General features: G+C 42.9%; 1 protein-coding gene across 1 annotated transcript; it reads left to right on the top strand.

Annotated features, from left to right (window-relative positions):
• Window positions 1-2: 2 nt before the first annotated feature.
• ZC3HAV1L (zinc finger CCCH-type containing, antiviral 1 like) lies at window positions 3-11394 on the top strand (the record flags this gene model as incomplete). The annotated part of the gene is made up of 4 exons (XM_034647076.1): window positions 3-184; window positions 1172-1307; window positions 4910-5168; window positions 6972-11394. Coding segments are annotated over 4 exons (714 nt in total), but the record flags the coding sequence as incomplete, so codon positions are not given.
• Between the last annotated feature and the right edge of the window lie 14724 nt (window positions 11395-26118).

Here is a 26118-nt window from a genome sequence, read left to right as displayed (position 1 = left end):
CCTGGGACGCCGAGGCCGAGGTGGCGGCCGGCGCGGGCGGAGGCGGCCCCTGCGCCTGGCGGGTGGTGGCCGTGTCCTCCGCGCGCCTCTGCGCCCGCTACCAGCGCGGCGAGTGCCAGGCCTGCGACCAGCTGCACCTCTGCCGCCGCCACATGCTGGGCAAGTGCCCGAACCGCGACTGCTGGTGAGGCGGGCGGCGGGCGCGGGGGTGGCGGCGGGGCGGTCACCGCGCGAGGGGCCGCGGGCCTGACGCGTCGGGCGGGAAGCGGGGCCCGGGGGAAATGAGAAAAGGGAGCGTGCGTTCAGGGCTGCACCCTCCCCCGCTGTCCCCACCCCCACCGAGGGCGGCAGGGAAGCCTCCTGAAGGCGCCCCAAGGGTCCTCCCGGCGAGGCCTCCCCTGAGCTTCCAGCGCCGCTGCGGAATGAGGCCCAAAGTCGTCTCAATCCGGATTTCTTAACTACTTTCTTGACTACGGCTCGCCCTCGAATTTCAGCCCTGCCCGCAGGATCCTCCACAACACGGCCCGGGAAGTCAGGATTGGGACTTCGGAGTTCGTTTACTCCAGTGGTCCTACTGGAGGCTTACTGAGGACCCATGAGGCCCATGACCCTTTATTGAGAGTGCCCTTTCTTTCCACCTAACCTCAAAGTTTCACCGAAGTGAGTCTGTGCGTTCCAGGTTCAGAAAGCCCGATCTAGAACGGCCCCGCCTAGAAACTGAGGGCTGGATGATTGGAGCGAGGTGTTTTGAGGCCGTCTCCTATCTCTGGTCTTCTTGGTTTACTCAGGCTCCCCAAAGCGGGGGTGGGGGGCACACTTTCCTCCTAACGTTGGTGGACTGTGGGGGTGGGCAGCTGTTTAGGGTGGAAAAGGCAAATACACTCACCTTCAGAACAGCAGATGGCATCCTCGGCAAGACAGGTGACTGCGGGAGGGGGTACCTTTCATTCTAAAGCATCCCGGTTTAAAATGAAAATGATCTTGGGAGGAGAGTTGCTTCAACTCAGCTGTCTTATTATCAGTGCTTACTTATTTGACTGTAGTATCTATGGGTTCATGGAAAGTTGTTTAACTTCACATGTGAGTTGAAAGCCACTGGAGGCCAGGAATTTGGGGGACTGGCCCCTTCTTCATCTGGGCCTCTGATCCAGAACAGTATCTGTTCTCCTAGGTCTACCTGCACCCTTTCCCATGACATCCACACACCTGTCAACATCCAAGTACTGAAGAACCATGGGCTTTTTGGCCTCAATGAGGCCCAGCTTCGGATCCTGCTTTTACAGAATGACCCGTGCCTTTTACCAGAGGTGAGTTGCCAAGAATTCACCCTCATGTTGTCTGCATGATGAAAGAAGTCAGGGGGAGAACATCAAACGTCTGCTTACAGAGGGCAGCGGGTGTATGGGTGGAGGTAATCGTGCAGTGCTGACCTCTATGGGGTCTCTGTGATTTTACCAGGCTTTGACACACAGGGAGTGATGGACATGTGTGGTAAAGAAATGATGATGATAGCTATTAGTCTTTCAATTGTTTACTGAATGGTAAGCCATTTATATACCTTAGCTCATTAATAACCTGTTCCCATTTTACAGGTGAGGAAACTGAGGCTCAGATACCTTAACTTGCCCAAGGTCACATAGTACGTGGCAGATTTGAATTTAGGTCTATCTGTGAAGCCTGTGTTTTGTGAATAGCCTGTTTTTGCTTTTGCCTATTTTTCTACCGAGACATTTGTCTTTTTCTATTAATTTATAAGATGTCTTTAGTGATACCAATCCCTTTCGTGGTCACATTTGTTGTAAGTATTTTCCTCCATTTACTTTCTTTGGGCTTTAGATATTAATTTTAATTGCTTTGAAATGATTTAGTTCCAAATGCTTAACAACTGCCTATTAGAACTGCTGTCATGGTGAAATTAGCCTGTTTGTTTAGCTATACACGAATTTTTTTTTTAAAGATTTATTTATTTATTTTAGTGAGAGAGAGAGAGTGTGCAGGGGGCAGGGCAGAAGGAAAGGGAGAGAGAATGTCAAGCAGACTCTGCACTGAGCGTGGAGCCCAACATGGGGCTGGATCTCACGACTCTGAGATCAGTACCTGAACTGAAACCAAGAGTCGGACCCTTAATTGACTGAGCCACCCAGGTGCCCCTATACGAAGAATCTTTAAAAACAAAACAGTTGGAATCCCAAAAGAAAATACGAGAGCCCACCAGTTGAAAGTAGAATTTTCTACTCTAGCACCATGATGCTATCATAGACACTCAAGTTGCCAGAAGAAGGGTGGGAAGGAGGATGTTGGGAAAATCGAGGGTAGTTTGTGACTCTGGTCCCCTGTTCATGCTAAGGTATTTTAGGCCCTGGAAGGGAAGGGAGTCACAAGGCTGGAGGAATGAGCTAGAGCCTTTGGCTCAGGGGGCAGAGGCTGCCCTCAAGACAGCAGAATCTGTATGTAGAAGACAGCCCTGGAGTCAGCCTGAAGAGCAAAGAGGTTTATTCTTTTCTTTTTTTTTTTAAAGATTTTATTTATTTATTCGACAGAGATAGAGACAGCCAGCGAGAGAGGGAACACAAGCAGGGGGAGTGGGAGAGGAAGAAGCAGGCTCATAGCGGAAGAGCCTGATGTGGGGCTCGATCCCATAACGCCGGGATCACGCCCTGAGCCGAAGGCAGGCGCTTTAACCGCTGTGCCACCCAGGCGCCCCCAAAGAGGTTTATTCTTGACATCCATCTCTTTTCTCATTTCTTTGGGCTTTGAAGCCAGGCTTGGTCAGTCATGGTTATAATAAGCCAGACACATTCCAACTGTGTTGCCAAAAGGATTCCAAGCAGCAGCTGGAGCAGGTTATTGGCAGGAAGGGAGAAGAGCAAGGCAGCAGCTGGGTCCAGTCCTTCCTCTCAGAGAGAAGGGGCAATGACATTCCTAGTTACCTTTTAGTTTTTCTGATATTGTTTGACTTACAGAAGTTTAACATCGTTACATTGTTTAATTTATTGAACCCTTTCCTTTATGGCTTCTGCCTACTGTCCTGGGTCCAGCCTCACCCTGTCACATCAGACTACGGCAGTGTTTCCCGAGTAGCCAGTGGGTTGGCTGCACTTCGGACAGGAGCCCACCCCTGGTCCTGTCACCCAGGACTGGAAGTGTGCATCGTGTGGCACACAGTGTGGCCACTTAGGTAGCAGGGACCATGGACAAGCACAGTGAATGAGGCAGGAATGGTGCCTTTTCCTTCACTCTCTGAAAGACACAGTACATAATACAGATGTACCATTTAATAAAAAGACAAGAGGGACAAACATTGTGATCTTGTGATTTATAACGAGAAATATATTTGGTCTTTATTCCCATTCTTGACAAGGAGCTCCTAAAACTCTTGGGATTTCCTAAATGAGGAGAGCTATAAAGGTGTCTGTTGTTAAGTTAATGGTGATCTTTGGAAAGCCCCTAGGTAACCTAAGGATGGGAGCTGGTTGTTAGGAGGACCAACCCTGTGATTAGACAGTTTTGTAACTTTTACCCCTCTGCCCCCTACTCTCCCACCTTTGGGGAGGGCCAGAGGGGCTGGGGATTGAGTTTATTCACGAGTGGCCAGTGTAATTTAACTGATCATGCCTATGTTATGAAGCCTCCATAAAAAACCAGAAGGACAGACTGAATTTCAGAGAGCTTCCAGGTTGGTGATCACATGGAGGTGCTGGGAGAGTGGGACCCCAGGAGAGGGCATGGAAACTTCCCCCCCATACTTTCCTCGGTGCATCTCTTCCATCTGCATGTTCCTGAGTTATATCCTTTTAAAATAAACTGGTCATCTAGTAAGTAAACTGTTTCTCTGAGTTCTATGGACTGTTCTAGCACATTAATCTAACCCGAGGAGGAGGTGGTGAGAACCTTCCTAGCAGTTCAGCCCGTAGCAGATGGCAACCTGGACCCACGATGGGCATCTGAAAGGGGGGCAGCCTGGTGGGCCTGAGCCCTTAACCTGTGGGATCTGATGTTATCTCCAGGTAGACAGTATTAAGATTGAGTTAAAATTTGTGGGACACCTGGTCATTGTCTGCTAAGAAATACTTGGTGTGTTGAAAGAAACACACATTGGAAATATGTACAATGTGATGCTGATACATTTGAAAACTTCAATGAAATGGACACATTTCTAGAAAAAATATAGCTCATCAAAACTGATCCAAGGGATGCCTGGGTGGCTCAGTCGGTTAAGCGTCTGCCTTCGGCTCAGGTCACGATCCTGGGATTGAGTCCTGCGTCAGACTCCTTGCTTGGCGGGAAGCCTGCTTCTCCCTCTGCCTCTGCCTGCTACTCCCCCTCCCCTGCTTGTGCTCTCTCTCTGACAAATAAATGAATAAAATCTTAAAAAACAAAACAAAACAACAAACCAGACTGATTCAAGAAAAAGTAGAAAGCCAGAATAGTCTTTATTTTTGAACGACAAAAGCATTCAGATGAAAAATTTTAAACACCATAAAGCTAGAGTATTAGTTAAAACGTCTTCTACAAGAGAACATTAGGCTCATATAGTTTTATTGTTGAGCTCTATCAGATTGTAAATGAATAAATTATTTTGATTGGGGGACTAGGTCTAGGATCTCTTTTTCTTAATCTCCTATCCATTCTTAAACCAGTATCTAAAGTAGTTTATATTTTAATATATGATGGTACAAGTCTCTGTGCCCATTACACTTCTTTTTCAAAAATTATTTGTTGGGGCGCCTTGTTGGCTCAGTGGGTGGAACATGCGACTCTTAGTCTCGGGGTTATGAGTTTGAGGCCCACGCTGGGTGTAGAGATTACTTAAAAATAAAAGCTTAAAAAATATTTTTTTCTTCAATCAATTGCCTTAAATGGTATCATGAAAATATATGTGTCAAGTGTTGCTTCATTTCTGGACCAGGTCTGTTTATTGTACAACAAAGGTGAAGCACTGTATGGTTACTGCAATCTCAAGGATAAATGCAACAAGTTTCATGTGTGCAAGTCCTTTGTCAGAGGGGAGTGCAGACTTCAGAAATGCAAACGGTCCCATCAGCTCATTCATGCTACAGCCCTGAAGCTGCTGCAGGACCAAGGACTGAATATTCCAAGTGTTGTTAATTTTCAGATCATCTCTACCTACAAGCACATGAAGCTGCACAAGATGCTCGAAAGTCAAGGTGAGACTATGAGAGGGAGACAGAGCGTTGTCACATGTAGTTTTGACCAGGAAGTCAGTCTGGGGCTAGCACCTCATATGGTAAGTTTTGCTCCGTCCTCGGGGAAACTTAGAACCGCCAACATTTTATGATGTAAAACTGTGGTTCTAACCAAAGGAGGGAAGGGATAGAGTTTATTTTCAGCATTGTCAGCCAATAGCATCCTCCCAAGGGTTTGAACAGTGTCCCTCCTTGCTAAGTTGGGGGCCAGGAAGCAGGTACAACCGTCCTCACAGCTTTGTTAGGAAGAAAGAGGAGGGAGGTAGGTCAGTGGGGAAGAAAGGGAAGGAAAGCACAGGAATGGCTTTCTTTTATTGAATTTGAATTAATGCGTTTTCTTCTTTATTTTTCTTGAAGTAATTAACATATAACGTATAAGTTTCAGAGGTATAACATGATTCGATATTTGTGTGTATTGCAAAATGATCACAATAAGTTGAGCTAACATCTGTCATCATAAACATAGTTACAAAGTTTTTCTTGCAATGAGAACTTTTAAGGAAGTATTTTCTTTTGGGGTGCCTGAGTGGCGCAGTTGGTTAAGCATCTGGTTTTGGCTCAGATCATGATCTCAAGGTCATGGGATCGAACCCTGCGTCAGGCTCTGCGCTCAGTGCAGAGTCTGCTTGGGATTCTCTCTCCCTCTGCCCCTCCTGCCCGTGCTTGCTCTCTCTCTGAAATAAATACATAAATCTTTTAAAAAAAAGAAGGTATTTTCTTTTTCAATTGTTAAGAAATTTTAACCATATGACAGAAAAATTTGGAAAATAGAGAATAGAGATATAAATTGCATATGATTCCACTCACTCTGTCCGTAAGCATTAGTACCTTTAACTACAGATCCTTCCCTCCTGTTACTCTACAAATACTAGTCCAGTTGTGGTCACAGTATGCATTAGTATCTCAAATTTTCACTTCATACAACATCGTAAACATCCTCCCATATTGCTGCATAGTCTCTCATTTTTTGGGGTCTGCAAAGTGTGGTCTGGTGTGCTTTTAATTACAGTGCATTCAGGTTACTTATCCTATTACATTTGCTTGTAGCTGAAAATCAGTTTCAGTGGGAGGTAGACTTAGGAGAATTGTTGATGGGAAAACCAAATCAGCAAAAAGGGAGTCTCCAAGCTTTTGAAACAAAGTTTTCTTTTGCTTTTTTTTTTTTTTTAAGATTCTATTTATTTATTTGTCAGAGAGAGACTGAGAGCACAAGCAGGGGGAGTGGCAGGCAGAGAGAGAGGGAGAGGCTGACTCTCCACTGAGCAGGGAGCCCCATGTGGACTCAATCCCAACGCCCTGGGATCAAGACCTGAGCCGAAGGCAGACGCTTAACCAGCTGAGCCACCCAGGTGCCCCTCAATATGGAGTTTTCTTATGTTGGGATGGTAGTGGCTGGCTTCCTGTGTGGGTGGTTTGGAGGTAGTGTCGGAGGCTGTATAGGGGACCCTGAATGATGGCAGGGATCTTCTACTCTATACTAGTACAGGGCTTCTCATTACCTTCACCCGGTCTTGTTTAGTGGGTCTTTCCTAACTGAAGTCTCTCTTAATTAAAGTCACTGAAATAGTGACTTTCTGCTGTGTGTGTGTGTGTATGTGTGTGTACGTGTGTCAAATAAATCCAGAAGACACACACTCTCCAAATCCATCGTGTTGGGACTTTCGTCTGAGATCTGATTAACAGAGCTGATGCTCCCAGTGTAAAATGAAGTTGAGAGCAATGAAAGGGGTGTCTCAGGAAAGCTCGTCTCTTTCCTCTTTTTAGATAACGCAGCTGCTTCTGCTGAGTATTCCCAGGGTCTTGAGAAACCAGGAGTACACGTGGCTGGCCCTGCAGAGGCCAGTCCTGTGGCTCCCGTCCCTGCTCAGTCAGCCAAGAAGCCACACACAGGTAAACCGTAAAGGACGTCCGTGAAATAAGAAGCTTGTCCAGCTGGAAGGTCTGAAAACAAAGCTTCTATTGAGCTTTATTTGTAAGTTCCTTCATTTAATCACTCATCAATAATGGTCATAGTAATACCTACCTCACACGTTGTTGTAAAAATTAAAGGAGACGGAGAAGGGGAGAACATCAGGTTGGGAGGATAACACTGGGGATGGGTGGTTGTGGATGTGGTGGGACGTTGAGTAGGCAGAGAGGGGAGGACGTGAGTTTGGTTGAGGTCAGTCCAGGGCAAACTCTGAAGATGGCAGATTCTGCCTGTGGTCCCTGACAGCTCCCCCATGCTGGCGGGAGCTCCGAGAGGAGCCGGTTTTGACTGACTTGCTCCGTGATCCAGCCAGTGTTTTTCTATTCGCCCACATACACGGTTTACACAGTGGTCGTTTGAGACTATGGACACTTTGTACTCTTGTTTTTTCTTAATGTTTCATAAGCATCTTTCCCTGTTCACACTTTATCATATATAATCATTTTTATGCACAGATACACTAGCACATAATCACTTACTTAACTACTTCCCTTATTCTGGATACTTCAATTCTTTCTAACAAATTTTGAATAGAACTCTTTTCTTAAAATCCTCACAATATTGAATTTTTAAATTTATTCTTTTGCTTAGCTTGTCGGTGCTAAATGTTACTGTCTTTTGATTTGCATTTCTTTAAATATAGGCAAGTGAATATTTTTCTGTGTGTGTGCTTTCTGTAGGTCTTTTTTGTGTGTGTGCATTTTGTGCCTGCCCTCCTGGGGCCCTCCTCCGTGCTGATGGGGGATAGCCTTTCATTAGGTTCCTTAATTTTCATAAAAAGTCGTACCGTGCTCATATGATCTCCAGCTCTCATGGATCCCTCCACAGAGTTTATAACTGTTGAGTGCTCACCAAAGATTTCTACCTCACTGTGTCCACTCTGCATTGCTTATTAAATTTTTCGCCAAAGCCCCATCGCTATAGTGTCGTTCATCCATTCCTCAAAGTTGTATCCGTTCTTTCTGCGGATCCGGAGGGACCATCAGAAAGCTATATACCTTGTCTATTTCGTGTTGACTTTCCTCCCTTCTCCCTGACCCCACCACCTGGCTTTCTTCATCCAGTTACACGTGGGTGTTTGGTTGTTTGTTTTCACTGAAGGGTACCGCAGAGAAGCTGCGTTATGACATTTTTTTCTGTGTTCGCTGTTGTGATATCCCCAAATGTTGAAGTGTAAAGTGGCTTTTTTTTTTTTTTTTCCATTTTAACTTTCCTGCAGTAACACAACATTTGAGACATGGGGACAAGGGAGTGAGTTTTTCATAAAGCTGAATTAATTTAATTTAGAACAATGTTTTATCATGAAATGCTGTCTTCTCTATTGGGGAGGTGTGCCAAAATACCCTTTTCACAGTGAGTAATAGCTGTGTTTTCTCCTAATGGACAGTGAGAGTCATGCCGCTTCTGTGAATCTTTTCACTTTGGTTGTCCACAACAGTATTGCTGAGGGCCCTTATGTTCTGTGTACCTTGTTTCCTTTTTCCTAATTCTGATTTCTCCTGGTGCTAATTTTTTTAAAAATTATTTTTACATTTTATTATTATTTACGTTTTATCCTTTTACCATGTGTATTTTTGCTGTAAGCCATCTTAAGTTCTAAATGGAAACAGTGTAGGGTACACCTGTATATCCTGGACTTTTACAGTATTGTGTTCTTTTGTAAATCTTATAGTTATGCTTTTATATGCATAAAAATGACCCTCTGTAACCTTTGTTGCAATATTTTATTCAATTCTATAATATTTCATTTAAAGCTTGTTTCTGTTAGTATCCATTCTGTGAAAATATTTTATATAATCCCACTTGACCCTCGTTTTCATCCCATGATTCAGCTGTTAGAAAGCCATCACATTAGACCTGGAGGTGACTTTTCGTTGGTCATTTATCAAGGCTCTGAGGTGAGGCTGCACCTCGATAGGCTCGGCAAATCCAACATTTCCTAAGTGAAATGATGAACTTTCCGACAGACCTGTTCCTCTGTTTTTATTTTGGAGTGTCACCCCCTACCTACTTAACCCAAAACCCTGCAAATTGCCCTATACTCTTCTTTCTCCTGGTTCCTGGTGTTAAACTTGTTACCCAGTGTTGGAGCTTAGTTTCCCTTCAAAAATCTCAAATTTGTATCCTTCTCTGCCCCTTTCTCTCCATCCCAGACACACTGACTTCTTTCTAACCCTCATCACCTCTTGCATATGTTGCACGAGATGGAGGATTCAGTAGTTTTCCAGCCCTAGCTCGTGAGAGTATTTTTATAGGAGGTGCTAGGTAGCCCCCTGTTCGTCTTCAGTGATGGCAGTCCCATTTTAAATTTTTCATAAAATAGGCTTTTATGGATTTCATTGGTCTCCTTCCTACCCTTCTACACCCCTGCCTTCCATCCTGTGCCTGTTTGATCTTTTAAAATGCAGACCTAATCACATTGCTTTGTTCTGCCATAACCTTCACTGGTCCCCATAATGCAAGATAGGAGTCATAAACTCAGATGCTTTCTTGGATGAGAAAGGGGAGCTAAGTGGATGATGTGAGCTGGATGTAAGAGAAATGGGGGGAAGGAGGAAGTGTCATAGCAAGTTGTCCCATCTGGGTGGGGCACCTGCCTCTTGTGCCTGTGTGGGGATGTGGGCCCATTTTGTCATGTTGTCTAGTTAGTTGAAAAAACCAGATCCAGATTTTATGATAAATTTTCAGATTTTTAAATATTGGCTTTTGATTGAGTTTTAAAGATACAGACCCATATTGTGTGTACTGACCTAGTTGCAATTTTTGGAATGTGCCGTTTTATTTTATGACTCTCTGTGTTTGTAAATGATGTTCCCATTAAGTGCCACTCTTTCTCTCTTCCTGCCTCAAAACCTGGCAAAATCTGATTCTTTAAAATGCTAGGTTAATCTTTTCTGACCCCAAGAAAGGCAGTTCTCTTAGCATTCTCAAAGTTCTAGCATAACACTTACTTTGCCATGGTTTCTGCTTTTATTCCCTAGCTTTGAGCAAAAACAAAACCATTATTTCTTCTTTTTGGACATTTGACACTTGTCCAAAAAGAAAAATTTTTTGACACATAATGAATCAAAGTCTGTGTTTGAATCCATGGAATCAATATCATATTGGTCTTCATTATTCTTTTTTTTCTCCCCACATATATATTTTTCATTTTCAAAAAGTCTTTTTCGCCTAAGGAATGTGTTATTTAAGGTAAACATCTTTTTGGTCCTTCAGTTTGAATCATCTAGGTCTAAAATTAACTGTTTAAGACTTAGGCTCGTGATACTAATCTTTCCATCAAGGAATTTAGTCTCTTCATTGCTGATGGGTTCCTTGATTTCTTTCATTATAGTTTGTTCTTATTTTTGTCTAGCCTTATATATCCCTTATTACATTGATTTTTTTTTTCTTGGTTGCATACATCTGTATTGCTACTCTGTATGGGAATCTCTATCATTAGAATGCTATTGATTTTTAAAATATTTGTCGAATTATCTTTGTTCTAACAGTGTTAGGTGGCTTTTTGTTCTTCTAAATATAAAATCATACCTGCAAAAAGATTTGTCTTTTTTTATGTATTTCTGTTTTGTTTTGTGTTAAACAAAATTGTGGTCAAAAGATTTTTTTTGATATTTCTTCTTTAAATATGAAGTTAATTGTCGGTTTTAAACAAATGTTCTCTATTTAATAAGGGAAATTACATTTATTGCTTGTAGAAGCTTTTAGTAAGAATTGGTATCTTTTGCATAATCATGTAATTTTTATCACTTAAATCACCTAATATGATTATATTACTGGTTTTACTATATTAAAACATTCTTAAATTCTGAGTAACTCTACTTGATTATGGCATATGCTCTTTCAATGTATTGCTTTTCCCTATTTGGTCATTTTTATTATAATTATATACATCTACACATTCATAAATAAAATGCATTTATATTTTATATGTGTAAGGACGGATTTCCTTTTTATTTTTATTGCTAAGCGCTCAAAGTATACATTTTATTCTAAGTGCTATTTTGAGTTCTGCAAATTGATTTATAATGTCATTATTATTTTTTAAATTTTTTTCCTGCTTTATTGAGATATTATTGACATATAACATTGTATAAGTTTAAGGCGTATAAGGTGATGATATTGATACATGTATATCATTGTGAAATGATTATCACAGTAAGTTTAGTTAACACATCCATCACCAAACATTCATTATTATTTTTAAAGTAATGTATTACTCGGAGTGCCTGCGTGGCTCAGTAGGTGTGTCTGCCTTTGGCTCAGGTCATGATCTCAGGGTCCTAGGATCGAGCCCCACATTGGGGTCCCTGCTCAGTGTGAAGCCTGCTTCTCCCTTTCCCTCTGCCCCTCCCCCCACTTGTGCACACACATTCTCTCTCTCTCTCAAATAAATAAATAAAATCTTAAATAATGCATTACTGTATCCTTGAATTTCTCTGTTCTTACTTAGGAATATTTTTCCAGAATATTTTTTTGGAAAATACAGTAACATACCATTATGGAAATTTGGGAGAATACAGGAATGTATTCAGAAGGTAGCAGTATTTCCCCATAATACCATTGTGTAGTACTGTTCGGAGTTCTTTAGACATATTACCTTGTTTAGTCATCAAAACAGAGGTGAGTTAAATCAGTACTGCCCTGACCTAGGCAAAAGAGGACCCTGCCTTGGGCCTCTGCTTTAACAGGTTTTCTCTGCTCATGATTTACACCAGTCAGACCCCAGGGAAATGCTTCTCTGTGTCTCTTATCCTACGTCCTCAACGCAAAACGTAATTGCTTCTGAACCCTGTGCAGGTCTGTGGGTTGAACCACTGTCATCATTGGAAACAGATACAGTTTTGGACTTCGTGGAAGGTTTCTGTGGTGGAAACGTGTGGGTAAGCAAAAACAAATAACTTGTCAAGCCCTGTCTTTCAGAGAGTGTGGACACAACAGATTCTTACAAAATGAACTATCTTTCCCAGCGGTTTCCAGTGTCTGTTTTCCCTCCTCTTTGTCTTCTAATCAGTAGCTCTGGGGGTACCCACAAATTGTATAGTATTCGCTGCAAGTACACACGGCTGCAGGGGAACATTTTATACAGTGAAACAATTCATATTACTCTTCAGTATTTATATAAGCAGTTTTCCATGTACCATGTGAGAGGCAGGATTCAATTCCTTCAGTTAGCAAGTACATGCACATCGAATGTGGTATTGGACATATGGTTTTATGTCTTTTACAAAAATATTCTTGAATTAATTACATTTTCAAAAAAATTAAATAGAGAGTTAGACTTCAGCTCAGGATGTAGAAAATCACAGGAAAAACTAGATAACCTATAAAATTGTAACTTTTCTTGAGCCCATAAGAGACTGGTCATAAGTCCAGTTCACTGAAATCCAAAAAGTGACAAGATCTGTACAGAGAAATGTGACACAGACATGCTTTGACAGAGCATGGGGGAGAGATGGACCCCTTACAAATGGGTAGGATGGAGTTGGGTATAATCTTAATGAATTCTTTTTTTTAAAGATTTTTTAAAATTTACTTATTTGTCAGAGAGAAAGAGCACAAGCAGGGGGAGCAGCAAGCAGAGGGAGAAGCCTCAGCAGGGAGCCCGATGCGGGACCTGATCCCGGGACCCTGGGATCATGACCCGAGCTGAAGGCAGACTCTCAACTGACTGAGCCACGCAGGTGTCCCTTTGCTGAGTTCTTAAAGGCCAAATATGGGTTAACATGTCAATTTGTAAAAGTTAATAGCAGAAGAAAGGACCAAGAAAATTATGCAGGGACAACTAAAACAAATAGACTGCAATGATTACTAGGTAATCTCCTCCCAACACAGAATGTCATATATGAGATTTCTCTGTAGTACAGCAGTGCTTAGAACACAGCAAAAGATGATGTGAAGTTACAATATCCAGTTGGACAAGGGGCCTGAGGGCGATGCTCTCAGGTAGTGCTGGAGGAATGGCATACAGGTTGGCGATATTGTAAAAGGTCTTAAAATTATGCACACTCTTTGATCCAATGACCCCAGTTTGAGAAATTTATCATACGATAATAACGAAAGATGTATAGAGGAATTTACTTACAAAATTGTGTTTATTTGCTAGGGTCCTGGCAAGAAACAGATAGTACACTTAAATGGGATAAATGGAGGGAACTTAATGAAGGACTATCTCTGAAAAGGTGGGCAGGGTTAAGGGAAACCGACAAAGGTGGGGGGCGTAACCTACGCAGTGATGGGGACACCATCCCACCCTAAGCAAGAAGGTATAAAGTGGGGGGATTACAGGAACCCAGGGAAAGTAACTATGAGAGAACCTCCCACCAGATGCATTCAAGGTCCTAGGTTCGAGGACACAGCCAACGAGTAGTCTTTTCAGGGTGGAAGCTGGGGGAATATATACGCTTGTCTTCCTTTTGTTCCATTATCAGATTTCTTGCTGGTGTTCCCTACCAACCCCCTCCCACATTGGTCAAATGCACTGGAAGCCAGAGAGGGAAGGAGCCCGATGAGGCAGTCTTGCAAAGGTCAGCTTCTCAAAGAAAACAGCATGGTGGAGAAGGGTAGAGGATAAACTGTAGGCTAAGAAAAATACCTAGCACAATGTCTGATGCAGCATTGTCCAACATTAGGGAATTTACTGAACAACTTGTGATAGGTTTAGATCTTGGAATATAATTCACCATTAAAAACGATGTTTTGGGTGTATTCTTTATTAAGGTGAAAAGATATTCATAATATATTGTTGAATGCAACAAAATTTTTTGTATAGTCTGATCCCGACTTTTTGTCAACATTATAAGTGGGTATGTGTGTGCATGCATTTATGCATTTAATATGCCTGGAAGAGGGTTGCCTGGGTGGCTCAGTCGGTTAAGTGTCTGCGTTTGGCTCAGGTCATGATCCCACGGTCCTGCGACAGAGTCCCACATTGGGCTCCTTGCTCAGCGGGGAGCCTGCTTCTCCCTCTGCCTGCCGCTAGCCCTGCTTGTGCTCTCTCTCTCTCTGACAAATAAATAAATAAAATCTTAAAAAAAAATTCCTGAAAGAGCATATAGTCTACTGCTAACAATGCCTCTTTTGGGTAAGTGAGATTATAGATAATTTTAATATTCATAATTTTGATTCTCTGTATATCCTACCTTTTCTACAATATGTAATAAAAAATTAAAGTTCTTTTTAGAAAAATGAGAACTATGGCATGATCCCACATTAATTCTGTGAGTTAAGTAGGTGCTATTCTTAACACTGACAAGGAAAATTCCTTTAAAATTCCATTAGAAGCCAATTTCAGTTTTGAATATAGTTACAAAATTCTTAAATAAAATTCCAGCAAAGAGTTGAACAGTAATAATTATCATGATATATTATTAGTGCCAATTACACTACTGAGTGACTTACCTAATTCTTTAACTTGTTTTCATACATCACTACGAAGTAGGTATTCTACTAACATTTCCATTTTCAGGCGAGGAAGCCAAAGCTCAGAAAAGTCACGGCCAGAGTTACAAGGTTATTAAAGGGTGAACCAGTATTTAAAGTCAGGTCTGAAAAATAAATAAATAAAGTCAGGTCTGTCTTCTTCTAAACCCAGTGTTCCATACTACACCATGGCTAAGTAGAACTTATCTCCAAAAATATAAGAGAGGCAGATCACAGAACTCCGAATATATTCATCATGTCAAAAGAATGCATAATGCACAGCAGAATATTACTTTGTAGATATTGCAAAGTCATTGTATAATATTTAAAAGACTCTCAGAAGCTAGAAGCAGGTAGATACTTCATTAACTTGGTGTTCTATGTCTTTAAAAACAAGAAAAATCCCATTAACTGTAAATCGACTGGTCACTATTACAATTATTTAGCAAGCTTTTAGAGATTATTGTCATTGCTTCAAGATGGCAAAAAGTGGTTGGAAAGAAAAAGATCAAAACCTTACTATAGTCACCCGATGGAAATTCAATCATTCAGTAAATATTTACTGAGACCCTACCTTGTGCCGGGCACCGTAGCCAGGTATTGACCAAATAGTGGCAAAGGATCCTGATAGCTAACACTGGTGGAGAGCTAGCTATGTGCTAGGCTCTTTTCTGAGTGTTTTATGTATACCAACTCATTTAATCTTCATACAAGTGCATGAGGTAGTTACTATTATTGTTCCATTTTATAGATGAGGACCCTGAGGCACAAAGGGGCTAATATGTCATAGCTAATAAGTAGTGGAGGTAACACAAACCCAGATGGTCCTGGACCAAGAGTCTGAGCGATCACCCATTCTGTAAAAACTCTGTAACCCGGAATAGTGTCTGTCCTCATGGAGATTCTGGTTTAGTGGCAAAATAGACATGAAAATAAACACAGAATGAAATACACAGTTTCAACTAGTAAGTGCCAAGGAATAGAGACTAGCGGGAAAGACTTCCTAGAGGGGAGTGGAGCGGTCAGGGAGGGCTGGCATGGGGAGGAGCCTTTCAGATCACAGGTGGGTGAAGGACGAGGGGCTTCGGGAGAGAAGCAGGTGCAGAGGCTCTGGGGGCAGTTACTGGAAGGATGGTCCCAGTGGCTCAACTTATCTGCAGGAGTCTGGGAACCTTTGCAGGACGGGCTGAGAAATGGATTTTATTTGAAGTGTGATGGGGAGCTTCAAAGTTCTGCTTTTATTTTTATGAAGTGTTTGTCTTCACTAGAGATGTTTTCTCTGCAGGCATCTTATTTCTTACTCGCCTGGTAGCCTACTGTACGGCAGGTGGGAGTCCCTCAGATGTCTGTGGTCACGGATGATGGTGGCTGCATTTGATTCTGGTTTGAGTGTCAGGCAGACAGCCCATCGCACCCAAACCTTGAAGTTCAAGTTGATGGTCAGAAGTTCAAGTTGATGGTCAGAAGGCTGAGTGTGGTATGAGGTACTTAGGATGACTCCCATTTTACAGATGAGGAACTCTGGTATAGGAAGTTGTGTTTGTCATTGGTATCTGTGCCACGTCCAGGATTTGTGATCAGATCTGCATACTGTACTACACATGGGCAGTTTCTAGATTTAGTTTATCACCTGGCAACCATCACTCTTGCTTCCCCATGGTCTAGAGATGTGCTGCCCAGTATGGTGGCCACTAGCCACATGTGGACATTTAACTTGAGTTAAAATTAAGAAAATGTTAAAAATTCAGCTTCTCGGTTGCACTAGCCGCACTTGAAGCACTCAATAGCCATTGGTGGCTAGTGGCTATTTCAGTGGTTGGCACAGATGAATGGGACAGTTTGACTGTTGCAGAAAGTTCCGTCTTCTGGACATCGCTGGTCCAGAAACTTCTTAACTTGCCCTTTTTAAATGGCAGATGAGTTCCGCACAGAGTTGTTTGTGGGCAGATAATTTTATCCAGCTTCTCACAATTTTCATCCAGAGCCTGTGAAATTCAAATTTTGTGAGCATATTTTATTGTTTGGAGATTGTCATTTCCTAAAGGGCAGAGACTGTGTTTTTCCTCTACTTCTGGGAAGAGTCTTAGTTCACTAAATTTAATAAATGTTTGCTGATGCCAATTATCATAGCTTACGAACTCTGTGTGAGACCAAGGGAATGTCATATCGGAAGTGACCTTTTATATTTTTCTCGCACTCTCCATTGGTGTTTCATAGTGTATAGTAGAGGAATCTGGCATTTCTGGACAGACTTTGAAGTCTGAGAAGTTCTCTGTCAGCGTGAGGGTGGAGGTGTAGATGTGACACAGTACATCCCACACGTCCAAAGAACTGTGGGCAAACTTAACGCTCCCCTTAAGGTTAAGTTGCTAAGTTAACCTAATTAGCTAATTTGGTTAACTGTGCATCGGGGAGAAGGGAGGGATGAGGTGAGGGAGGAGGCTGGCATGGAGCTTACTTTTTCTATTTCTATTTATTCATTCAACAAGCATTACTTGAGCCCTGTAATCTGCCAAGCACTGCACTAGACACTAGGGAATAGAGAAGGAAACAAGAAGGTCTCTGCACTTGAAGAACTTAGAGACACATCAAGTTTTATTCTGTGTGCTCAGTGCAGTGACAGAGGCATCACAGGGACTTAGGGCAGCACAGAGGAAGGGCAACAAACCCACCTCTGGCAGATCCCGGAAGGCTTCCTGGAGGAGTGATGCTCTGCCCACAATTTTAAGAGGCTCAGAAGCAGAGCTCTCTCCCAGGAAGGGTATCCTTTGAGTGAAGAAGGAGTTTTCTAGAGAAGCAGGGTCATCAGGACAGATACCTCATTAGTCCTGGTTTGGCTTTATTTATTCAGGTAACTGATCTGAACGCACGACGAGATGGTAGAATAAGACACCAAGCTAGACTACGATCATTATTCTCCTTCTGAGCGTGCGCCAGAGTCGATGAGTTTTAGAGCACAGTCATCTGTGAGTTGGAGTTAGTAGAATGCCAGAGAATGAGGGTGATTCTAAAAACAGCTTTCGCCAACTGTTGCCGTGATTCTAGTGTGGATTTTTGGCATGCCTCAGGAGAGCTGCCGGGTTTGGGGCTATAGCGGGAAATGACCATGGAGAGTGTGGGCAGAGCATTGAGCCAGTTGATCTGTGGCAGCTTGTGTGTTGGGGGGAAGGAGTTGGGGCAAGACTGGGATTGTACTTGAGGAATATTCTCACCTGCCACTAAACTGTGCAGGAAGGACCGACACTTCCAGCCCATTTCATCCAGGACAAGATCCTGGTTTAATTTATTTATTTTTAAAGATTTTATTTATTTATTCGACAGAGATAGAGACAGCCGACGAGAGAGGGAACACAGCAGGGGGGAGTGGGAGAGAAAGAAGCAGGCTCCCAGCAGAGGAGCCCGATGTGGGACTTGATCCTGGAACACCAGGATCACGCCCTGAGCCGAAGGCAGACGCTTAACGACTGCGCTACCCAGGCGCCCCAAGATCCTGGTTTTAAACACTGTGTCTGTGGGGGCACCTGGGTAGCTCAGTCGGTTAAGTGTCCGGCTCTTGATTTTGACTCAGGTCACGATCTCAGGTCATGAGATTGAGCCCCATGTCAAGCCCCACATTGGGCTCTGTGCTCAGTGGGAGTCTGTGTGAGTCTCTCTTCCTCTCCCCCTTCCCCCAATAAATAAACACATTGTACTTGTGGTCGTCAGTGCTTGACAATGTCACTGCCCCCCCAACATTGGCTTCCCCTTGGATAGGCAGGAGTTCCTCTCTAGGTAAATCAAGGTAATGTGAGGTATTCTACCCTTTCTGAAGATTCACGTTAGGCCTCTTGGTTTTTACGAAAGACTTAGATTAGTAGCTGTTTTTGATAATGGAAAGAAATTCAAAGAGGATTCTTACTTTTATGAAAATAGTTGTTACTGTGCTAATGTATGTCTTTCCAACTTTCTGAAAGTGGGATATACTCTCCACTACATGCCATTTCCATTGAAGAAATGTTTCATAGCTGTGCCTACTTTCAAATAGTGGGGGAAACCTCATTTAGTTTAGATCGTGGCAGACCTGAACTCTTTGCTTGCTTCAATCTCACCGTATCCTGTTTTTCCTCTTTTGTCTTCAAAATCCTTCTAAGTAGCTTTTCTTCAGCCCACATTCTGTTCATTTCTACCCTCTTGTCTTGCCTTTCTACTTTTCTTTTCTCTACAATACCCTTTCTCCTTCTCTCTCTCTCTCTCTTTTTTTTTTCTTTAACAAATGCTACCCATTATTCCCATTGTTCCAGACCCAACTTAACCCTCGTGCAGTCTGTGAAACCTTCCCTACCTACTGTAGTTCATGCTGACCTTTTCCTTTTTTGGGTTTTCACACTTCAAGCCCAAATCCTGTCATCTAACACTGAGACTTACAGTGTTGAAGAGTGAGAAATCACTTTGGAGCCCACCTAAAACCTCCATCTTGACCCATTATCATCTTCTCTTGGAGGAAGACATTCCAAACATTTTTTATCGAAAAGACAAGTCTAACAACAACATCAAAGGACAAAATGCCCCTAATCCCTTACCTTACTACAACAATCTTACGTGTTGCACAATTCCTTTCTAGTCATACATATTGTCTCACATTAACTCACAAACCATTAGATATTTAGTTTACCTTCCCCATTTAATGTTATAACCCAAACACACCCTACCTGTCTTTACAGTTATTGTAACAGAAGCATTCCCTCCTTACTGTAATATGATTCTATCAAGCCACTCTCCTGATACTGGACATGAGGTCACTGGCTCCACCGTTTCAAGAGACATACATGTTGCTCTTGAGTCCTTCTCCTCTAAGCTCTGAGAACAGACTCAATGAACCATCCCTTACACTTTATTCTCTGTCTTCAGGCACCTTCTCTTCTGTCGGCAGGGATGTTCAGTCTTCTCTGTCCTAAAATACATCTCAATCCTACTGTGTACCATTCTCTTTGGCTGCCATTATTTCACAAGCAATGACCACATCATCAAGTCCAAAGAGACTTTCTCAGTCCTTGTGGTCCCTGACCCTGACCATTTCCTTCTGAAACCTCCCTCCAGGCCTTTGGTGACACCACACTTCCCTTGTTCTCCTCAGCTTTCCCTCAGAGTCTCTCTGCCTTTTCCCATTCCCATTCAGCTTTTTCATGATGAAATCTTTTCACAAGGGCCTGTCCTCAGCCCTCTTCTTTTCTTCTCTCCTGTCTTCTCAGACACAGTCATTCACCCTCACATCTGCAGCTAACAACTTTGGGCCAATGATTTTCGTATCTGTATTTTGAGCCGTACCTGCCTCATCTTCCAAGCCTGGAGCTCACCTCACGGCCCACTGCTTGTGCTCATGTTGCTCCCTGGTTGCTGGCCGGGCTCCCACAGCCAACCACTCTGCCCTCGAGGATCTTTCCCCCTAACCCAGACTCTCCAACTGCCTTCCCTTTACCTGTCCTTTTTATATGACCTCAGACCCTGTGCACTTGATCTTAGCTGAAAGGCCAAGAAACTATGGCCTCATAGCCTCTGAATCGTCCAAACTTTATTCTCTCCTCATATTTATCAGTTGATTTAAGATCCAGACTACGTCTCATCTATTTTCTAATTTCCATTCAAACCCACAAAGACTTTATTTAAAAAAATTTAAATACATGGGGCACCTGGGTGGCTCAGTCGGTTAAGCAACTGACTCTTGGTTTCGGCTCAGGTCATGATCTCAGGGTCGTGAGATCGAGCCCAGTGTGGGGTTCTGAGCTGAGTGTGGAGCCTGCTTAAGATTCTCTCTCCCTCTGCCTTGTCCCTCCCCTGCTCCCCGCTTGCATGTCCTCTCTCTCTAAAAAATAAATAAATAAATAAATACATACATACATACAAAAGTAGTACAGGCTTGTGTTAAAAATGCAAATGATATACTATTATAATCAGATGCATTAATATAGAGAGTAAAAAGTGAATGTTTCTCTTCATAAAAGTGAACATTCCCTTTCATATTTACTCCCCAACCTCTCTCCAAATTCTGTTTATTCACCCAGTGATACACTTACACTTTCTTATGGGTTTATAATCACATTTTTTCTCACTAATGGGATTATACAATACAATGTCTTGCTTTTTCCCTTCCAGCATATAATATATAGGTCTTCCATGGAACAGAATAAGATGTCCAGAAATAGACCCACACAAATGTAGCAATTAATTTTGAGAAAGTATAAAGTCGAGTCAATGAAGAAAGGATAGTCTTCTCCACCAATGGTGCTATAACAACTGACATATGCAAAAAAAATTAACTGCAACCCTTATCTCACAGAAATAGAAAAGTTGACTCAGATGGGTCATAGAGCTAAGTATAAGAGCTAAAAATTACATTTCTAGAAGGAAACATAGAAGAAAATATTTGTGATCTTGGGTTAAGTAAAACTTCTTATGTAGGAAACAAAAAGCAGGAGCCAAAAAAAAAAAAAAGAAGGAAAAAATAAAAATTGGGCTTCATCAAATTAAAAAACTTGTGCTTTTTGAAAGATACTGTTAAGGGAATGAAAAGACAAGTTATGGAGTAGGAGAAAATATTGTTGAAATACTTATCTGCAAAAGGATTTGTATGTAGGATTTATAATGATACTTACAGCTTGATAATACGAAGACAAAAGACCCAATTATAAAATGAGTAAAAGATTTGAAGAGGACCCTTCACTGAAAAAGAAATATCAATGGCAAATAAGCACATGAAAAGATGCTCAATGTTACTAGTTATTAGGAAAATGCAAATTAAGACCACAGGGAGATAGCACTACACACCTACTAGAACTGTTCAAATTAAACTGACAAAAGCAGGTGCTACAAAGATGTGGAGCAACTGGAACTCTTACACATCGCTGGTGAGAATGTAAACTATTACATCCACTTTGAAAGACAACTGGGCAGTTTCTTATGAAGTCAAATATACAATTGTTACATAACCTAGGAGTTTAATTCCTAGATATTTAACCAAGAAAAAGGAAAACATGTATTCACACAAAGACCTGGAAGCAAATGTGTAGTAGCCAAAAAACAAACAAAACAATCCCTCAAAAAAATAAACTGAAAACAGCCCAAAATGTCCATCAATTGGTGAATGAATAAACAAATTGTGGTACATCCATTCAATGGAATACTAGTTAGCAATAGAAAGGAACAAATCAGTGATACATGTAACAAGGGGGATGAATCTCGGAGACGTGATTAGTAAAAGAAACCAGACACAAAAGGCAACATACTGTATCATTCCATTTATGTGAAATTTTGGGAAAGACAAAGCTGTAGAAACAGAAATTAGATCAGTGGTTATCAGGGTTTGGGGTAGAGGCAGGGGGTAAATTGCTAGCTGGCATAAAGGAACTTCTGAGGGCAATGGAAATGTTCTGTTTCTTGAACATGATGGTGGCTATAGGATTTCAAACATTTTCCCAAACTCATTAAAGTGTAAACTTTAAAAAAGGTGAATTTTATCTGATTAAATTACTGGACCGAATGTACCTGTTTGAAGTAAGCTTAACTAAAAAACAACAACAAAAAATAGGAGAAAGAAAGAAAATAGAAGAAAGAAAGAAAGAAGGAAGAAAGAAAGACAAGCAAAAGCATATCTTTATATAGAATTTTCTATACCAGATGGTGAGCTGATTTTAAATTTTGATAGATAAGGCCAAATTGTCCTCCAAAATGGCTCTACCAATTTATACCTCCACAGTAGAATCTGAGAGTGCCTATTTCCCCACGCTGTGGCACAAATGGATATAATCAATTTTTTATAAGTTCTGTCTATTTGATGGTGAAAAATGTTATGATCCTGATACTTCAGGCATGCACAGTTAAGATCTTGCCCTAATTGGTCTCTCCACTTGCAGCCTTTTCTCTCTCCAAATCATCTTATATATTGTTAATAGAGCAATCCTTCTTGTGCCTGGTTCTAATAATATCTCACGAAAATTATTAACGATACCCCACTGCCTACAAAATTACTCCAGACCCTTTAGCCAGATATTTGAGTCCTTGTTCTATCCCAGCTCCTACTTTCTCTCTTCTCTATGACTGTCTTCTCATTTTTAGCAGAAATTTTGACTCAAACCTCTAGTTCAATGGTTCTTACTCCCTTTTCTTTCCTTTTTGGGGGTACAGTTGATGCATAACCTTGTACAAATTTAAGGTATACAATGTGATGATTTGATACACGTATATATTAGGTAAAGTAGGCATAATCGAGCCTGTCATCAGATGAGAAAAGATTGAGATTTGAAAGTAACCTTTTCCCCAAGATGACAAGCTTTTATGTGAGAGAGCAGAGCTCAGAACTTAGCTATTCACATTCCCACTCCAGGGCTTTCCATTCCACCCCCTCCTGCCTTCCAGCCATCTCCAACTTTCAGGTTGTCAGTCTGTCCTTCCCTTTTTGATTCTAGTCCTCAGAATGAAGGGGCCTAGGTAAAAAAAAAAAAAAAAAAAAAAAAAAAAAAAAAAAAAAACAACACCTGGAGGCTTACATAGCATTTGCTGAAATATCAGAAAGTTATAAGCCACACCGGCAACCTATTAAATATTACTATACTCCTCCCTTGACGAACAGACCTTCGTAATGACCTGGTAGGGTAGGTTCAAAAGCAGAGCGGCGCCTGGGTGGCTCAGTCAGTTAAGCCGCTGCCTTTGGCTCAGGTCGTGATCTTGGGGTCCTGGGATCGAGCCTCGTGTCGCACTCTCTGCTCAGCCAGGAGTCTGCTTCTTCCTCTCCCTCTGTGTGCTCTCTCTCTCTCGTAAGTAAATACAATCTTTAAAAAGAAAAACAACAAACCAAAAGCAGGATTCCCAGACTCCTTGAAATTATGGCAGCCAAGTCATAGGAATATGAATATGGGACTTGTTCCACCCTCTCCTCCCACTCCTGGTTCTTGGCTTCATTCTCTTGGGCTTCGTGGGCTCATCTCACCCTAATTGCACGTCTGAGTTCCCTCACTTCCCTGCAAACAACTACCCATGGCTGCTCCTTGGGACCAGACACACCTCGGCCCACCCACCCTTTGGGAGGAAGAGGCGAGGGAGGCCCTGAAAGTGAGCGTGGGGCCGACTGGCAGAGAATTCTGGGGTCCTGGGTACCAGACCACGGGGGAATGTGGGCTCCTGGTGGGGTGTTTCTTTGGATTCTCAGACTCCTTGTCCTGTGGGGAGAGGTGCAGTTGGGGAGGCCCACTCTGGGGGCCTCCCGTAAACTGGGGCCCATTGTGCTGAGGTCTAAGTGTGGCACTGATCCTAACTCCCTCCCCAAATCAGACAGCAAACCTTTTGAGGACCCAGGCTAATTCTTCCCCCTCCCCCAGAGATTGCATTTTACTGGAAAACAAGAGATGGAAATTCTAGTTTAGGCTCAGCCCTAGCTATATAAACTCACCTCCCTGGTTTGTTTCTTTGTCTATACAATGAAAATTGTATGAGATAATCTCCAAAATCACTATTTTTAACTTCTTCTATATCCCCCCCCCCCAATAGCACTAACAGGTCATAGTAGGTGCTCAGAAGTGTTTACTGGATTTATTTTTTGCATCACTTGGTATGAGTGCCCTAAGGCTTTGTCTTAATCTCTTCTCGTCTCAGACACAAGTGTGTATGGGCGTGTGTGTTTACACATGTAGGGGCATGTGTGTGCCCCTACCTTGTACCACTCAGTCTGTCTTGGACTTCCAAGTCACACAACCCGCTAGCTGGATGGTTAGAGCCCCAGGAGACATTTTCTTAGACACTCAAGCAGAGTGCATTAAATCCTAACAGAGGTAACATTCACTTTTATGCCTTCAGAGCTTGGAAACTAGGAGACCCTAGGGGTCTTTCTATAGAGAGTTGGTGACCTCGAGTCATTTCTGATATCTCAAAGTTGCAATTTTTATGTCCCATCTCTTCTTAATGGCTCGGCAAGCATTTTATTTTCTTTGAATTGGCTGAGACTGGAGAGGTGGATACTCTGGTTCAAGTCAACAAATGTATAATGAGGGTTTACTGGTGCTACGGGAATCCCTAAGCAGGATGACACCATCTTCACACTTCATAATAATTTGGTCAGAGAGGCAAAGCATAAATTTATAAAAGATAAAATAATACAACAGGACAAGACAATTTAAGAATCACCTCAAGGCAGTGGTTTGTAGTCAAATGACATGTTTACACAATGAGTTCAGAGGATGAAGAAAGGCATGAACAAGAGGTCCTAGATCTTGGGCCAAGGTATCGGGGCCAGACATGCCTGACTAGGCAGGCTTTTCACAGAGGAACTCACCTGGAGATTCAGGGCTGAAAACAAGGTACGCAAAATCCCCTGGAAGCTGGTGGGGAATCGGTTGCAAAGAACGTGGGACTGTTTATGATGGGGATGTGTAATAAAGTACAAAACAAAATAGGAACATCAACACAAGCTATCCTTAACCTTTATTCTCAATTATCTTCCTTGAAACTAAAAGGTAGGTACTTCTAGGAGGGTGCCTCAGCCTTCTTTGGAGGACGGGCTATTACGGATTGTCCAGTAATCTCACCAGGGGGCAAGTTGCCCAGGTGGGTTGGAGCTACAAGGCTGGGCCTAGAAGGGGAACCGGACTGGAGAGCAGCTCGGACCCTTTTGTCAATGGTGATGATTCACATTTTCCGCTAACCACTATAGCTTCCCCGGCAATAAGATAGTGTCCCCAACTCACACCTTTAGTCCCCTGCCTGGTGCAAGCATTCTAACAGGACGCTAAGATCCAAAATTGCCAATTCCACGTTCCAAGACCTTTACACCATCAGGTGTCTTCAGAGTTAGATTCCTGACACATAGCAGTTACCTGACAAATGTTAACTCCTTTCTTGGCTTTCCTCATTTCCCCTCCATCCCCAAACTCTGCCTCTGCAAACGCTTATCCTCTGACATTCTATTGCCCAAGAGAGCTGCTTTTCCTAAAAGGGCCTGGAGCTGTGAGGTTCTCTCCAGCTGCCAGGCAATCCGGTTCAGCAGGAGCCTTCTGAAGGCCTACTATGTGTGGGGTTTGCGGGCCTCCTAGGCACAGAGCGTCCTGTCGTTCCGTAAGGACCCAGACAGGAGGCAGAACCTCTAGGGGGAGAAAGGATGGGTAGAGCTGTGTGCGCGCTTTTCCCACCTCCTCGACTGTACGTCGGGCGCTTGGGAAGGGAGCCCGACCTTTCCTTTGCTTTGTCCCCTCTGCAGCCCCGAAGGCTGTCCTCCGAAAGCAGGCGCCCCACTCACACCTGCCGCCCCGCACAGAATGGAGCAGAGCGAAGCCAGGCGCCAGAGGGGGGGCGAGGGCCCCGCCGCGTTCCGGCTCTGACCCCTCCTTGCGGGCCTCCCTCCCTCCGGGCGCCCCCGGGAGCCGAACGCGCGGGGCCACCCGGGCGACGGGCCCCGGTGTTCCGTGCGAGGCGGGGCGGTGCCGGCCGCCGGCCCGGCCCAAGCCTCCCGCGCCCCCTCCCGGGAGGCGGGTCCTGGGGAGACCCAGCACCGGCCCCGCG

Source organism: Ailuropoda melanoleuca, chromosome 1, assembly GCF_002007445.2.
Source record: "Ailuropoda melanoleuca isolate Jingjing chromosome 1, ASM200744v2, whole genome shotgun sequence".
Lineage (NCBI taxonomy): Eukaryota > Metazoa > Chordata > Mammalia > Carnivora > Ursidae > Ailuropoda > Ailuropoda melanoleuca.
This window is presented reverse-complemented; position numbering and strand designations above follow the sequence as displayed.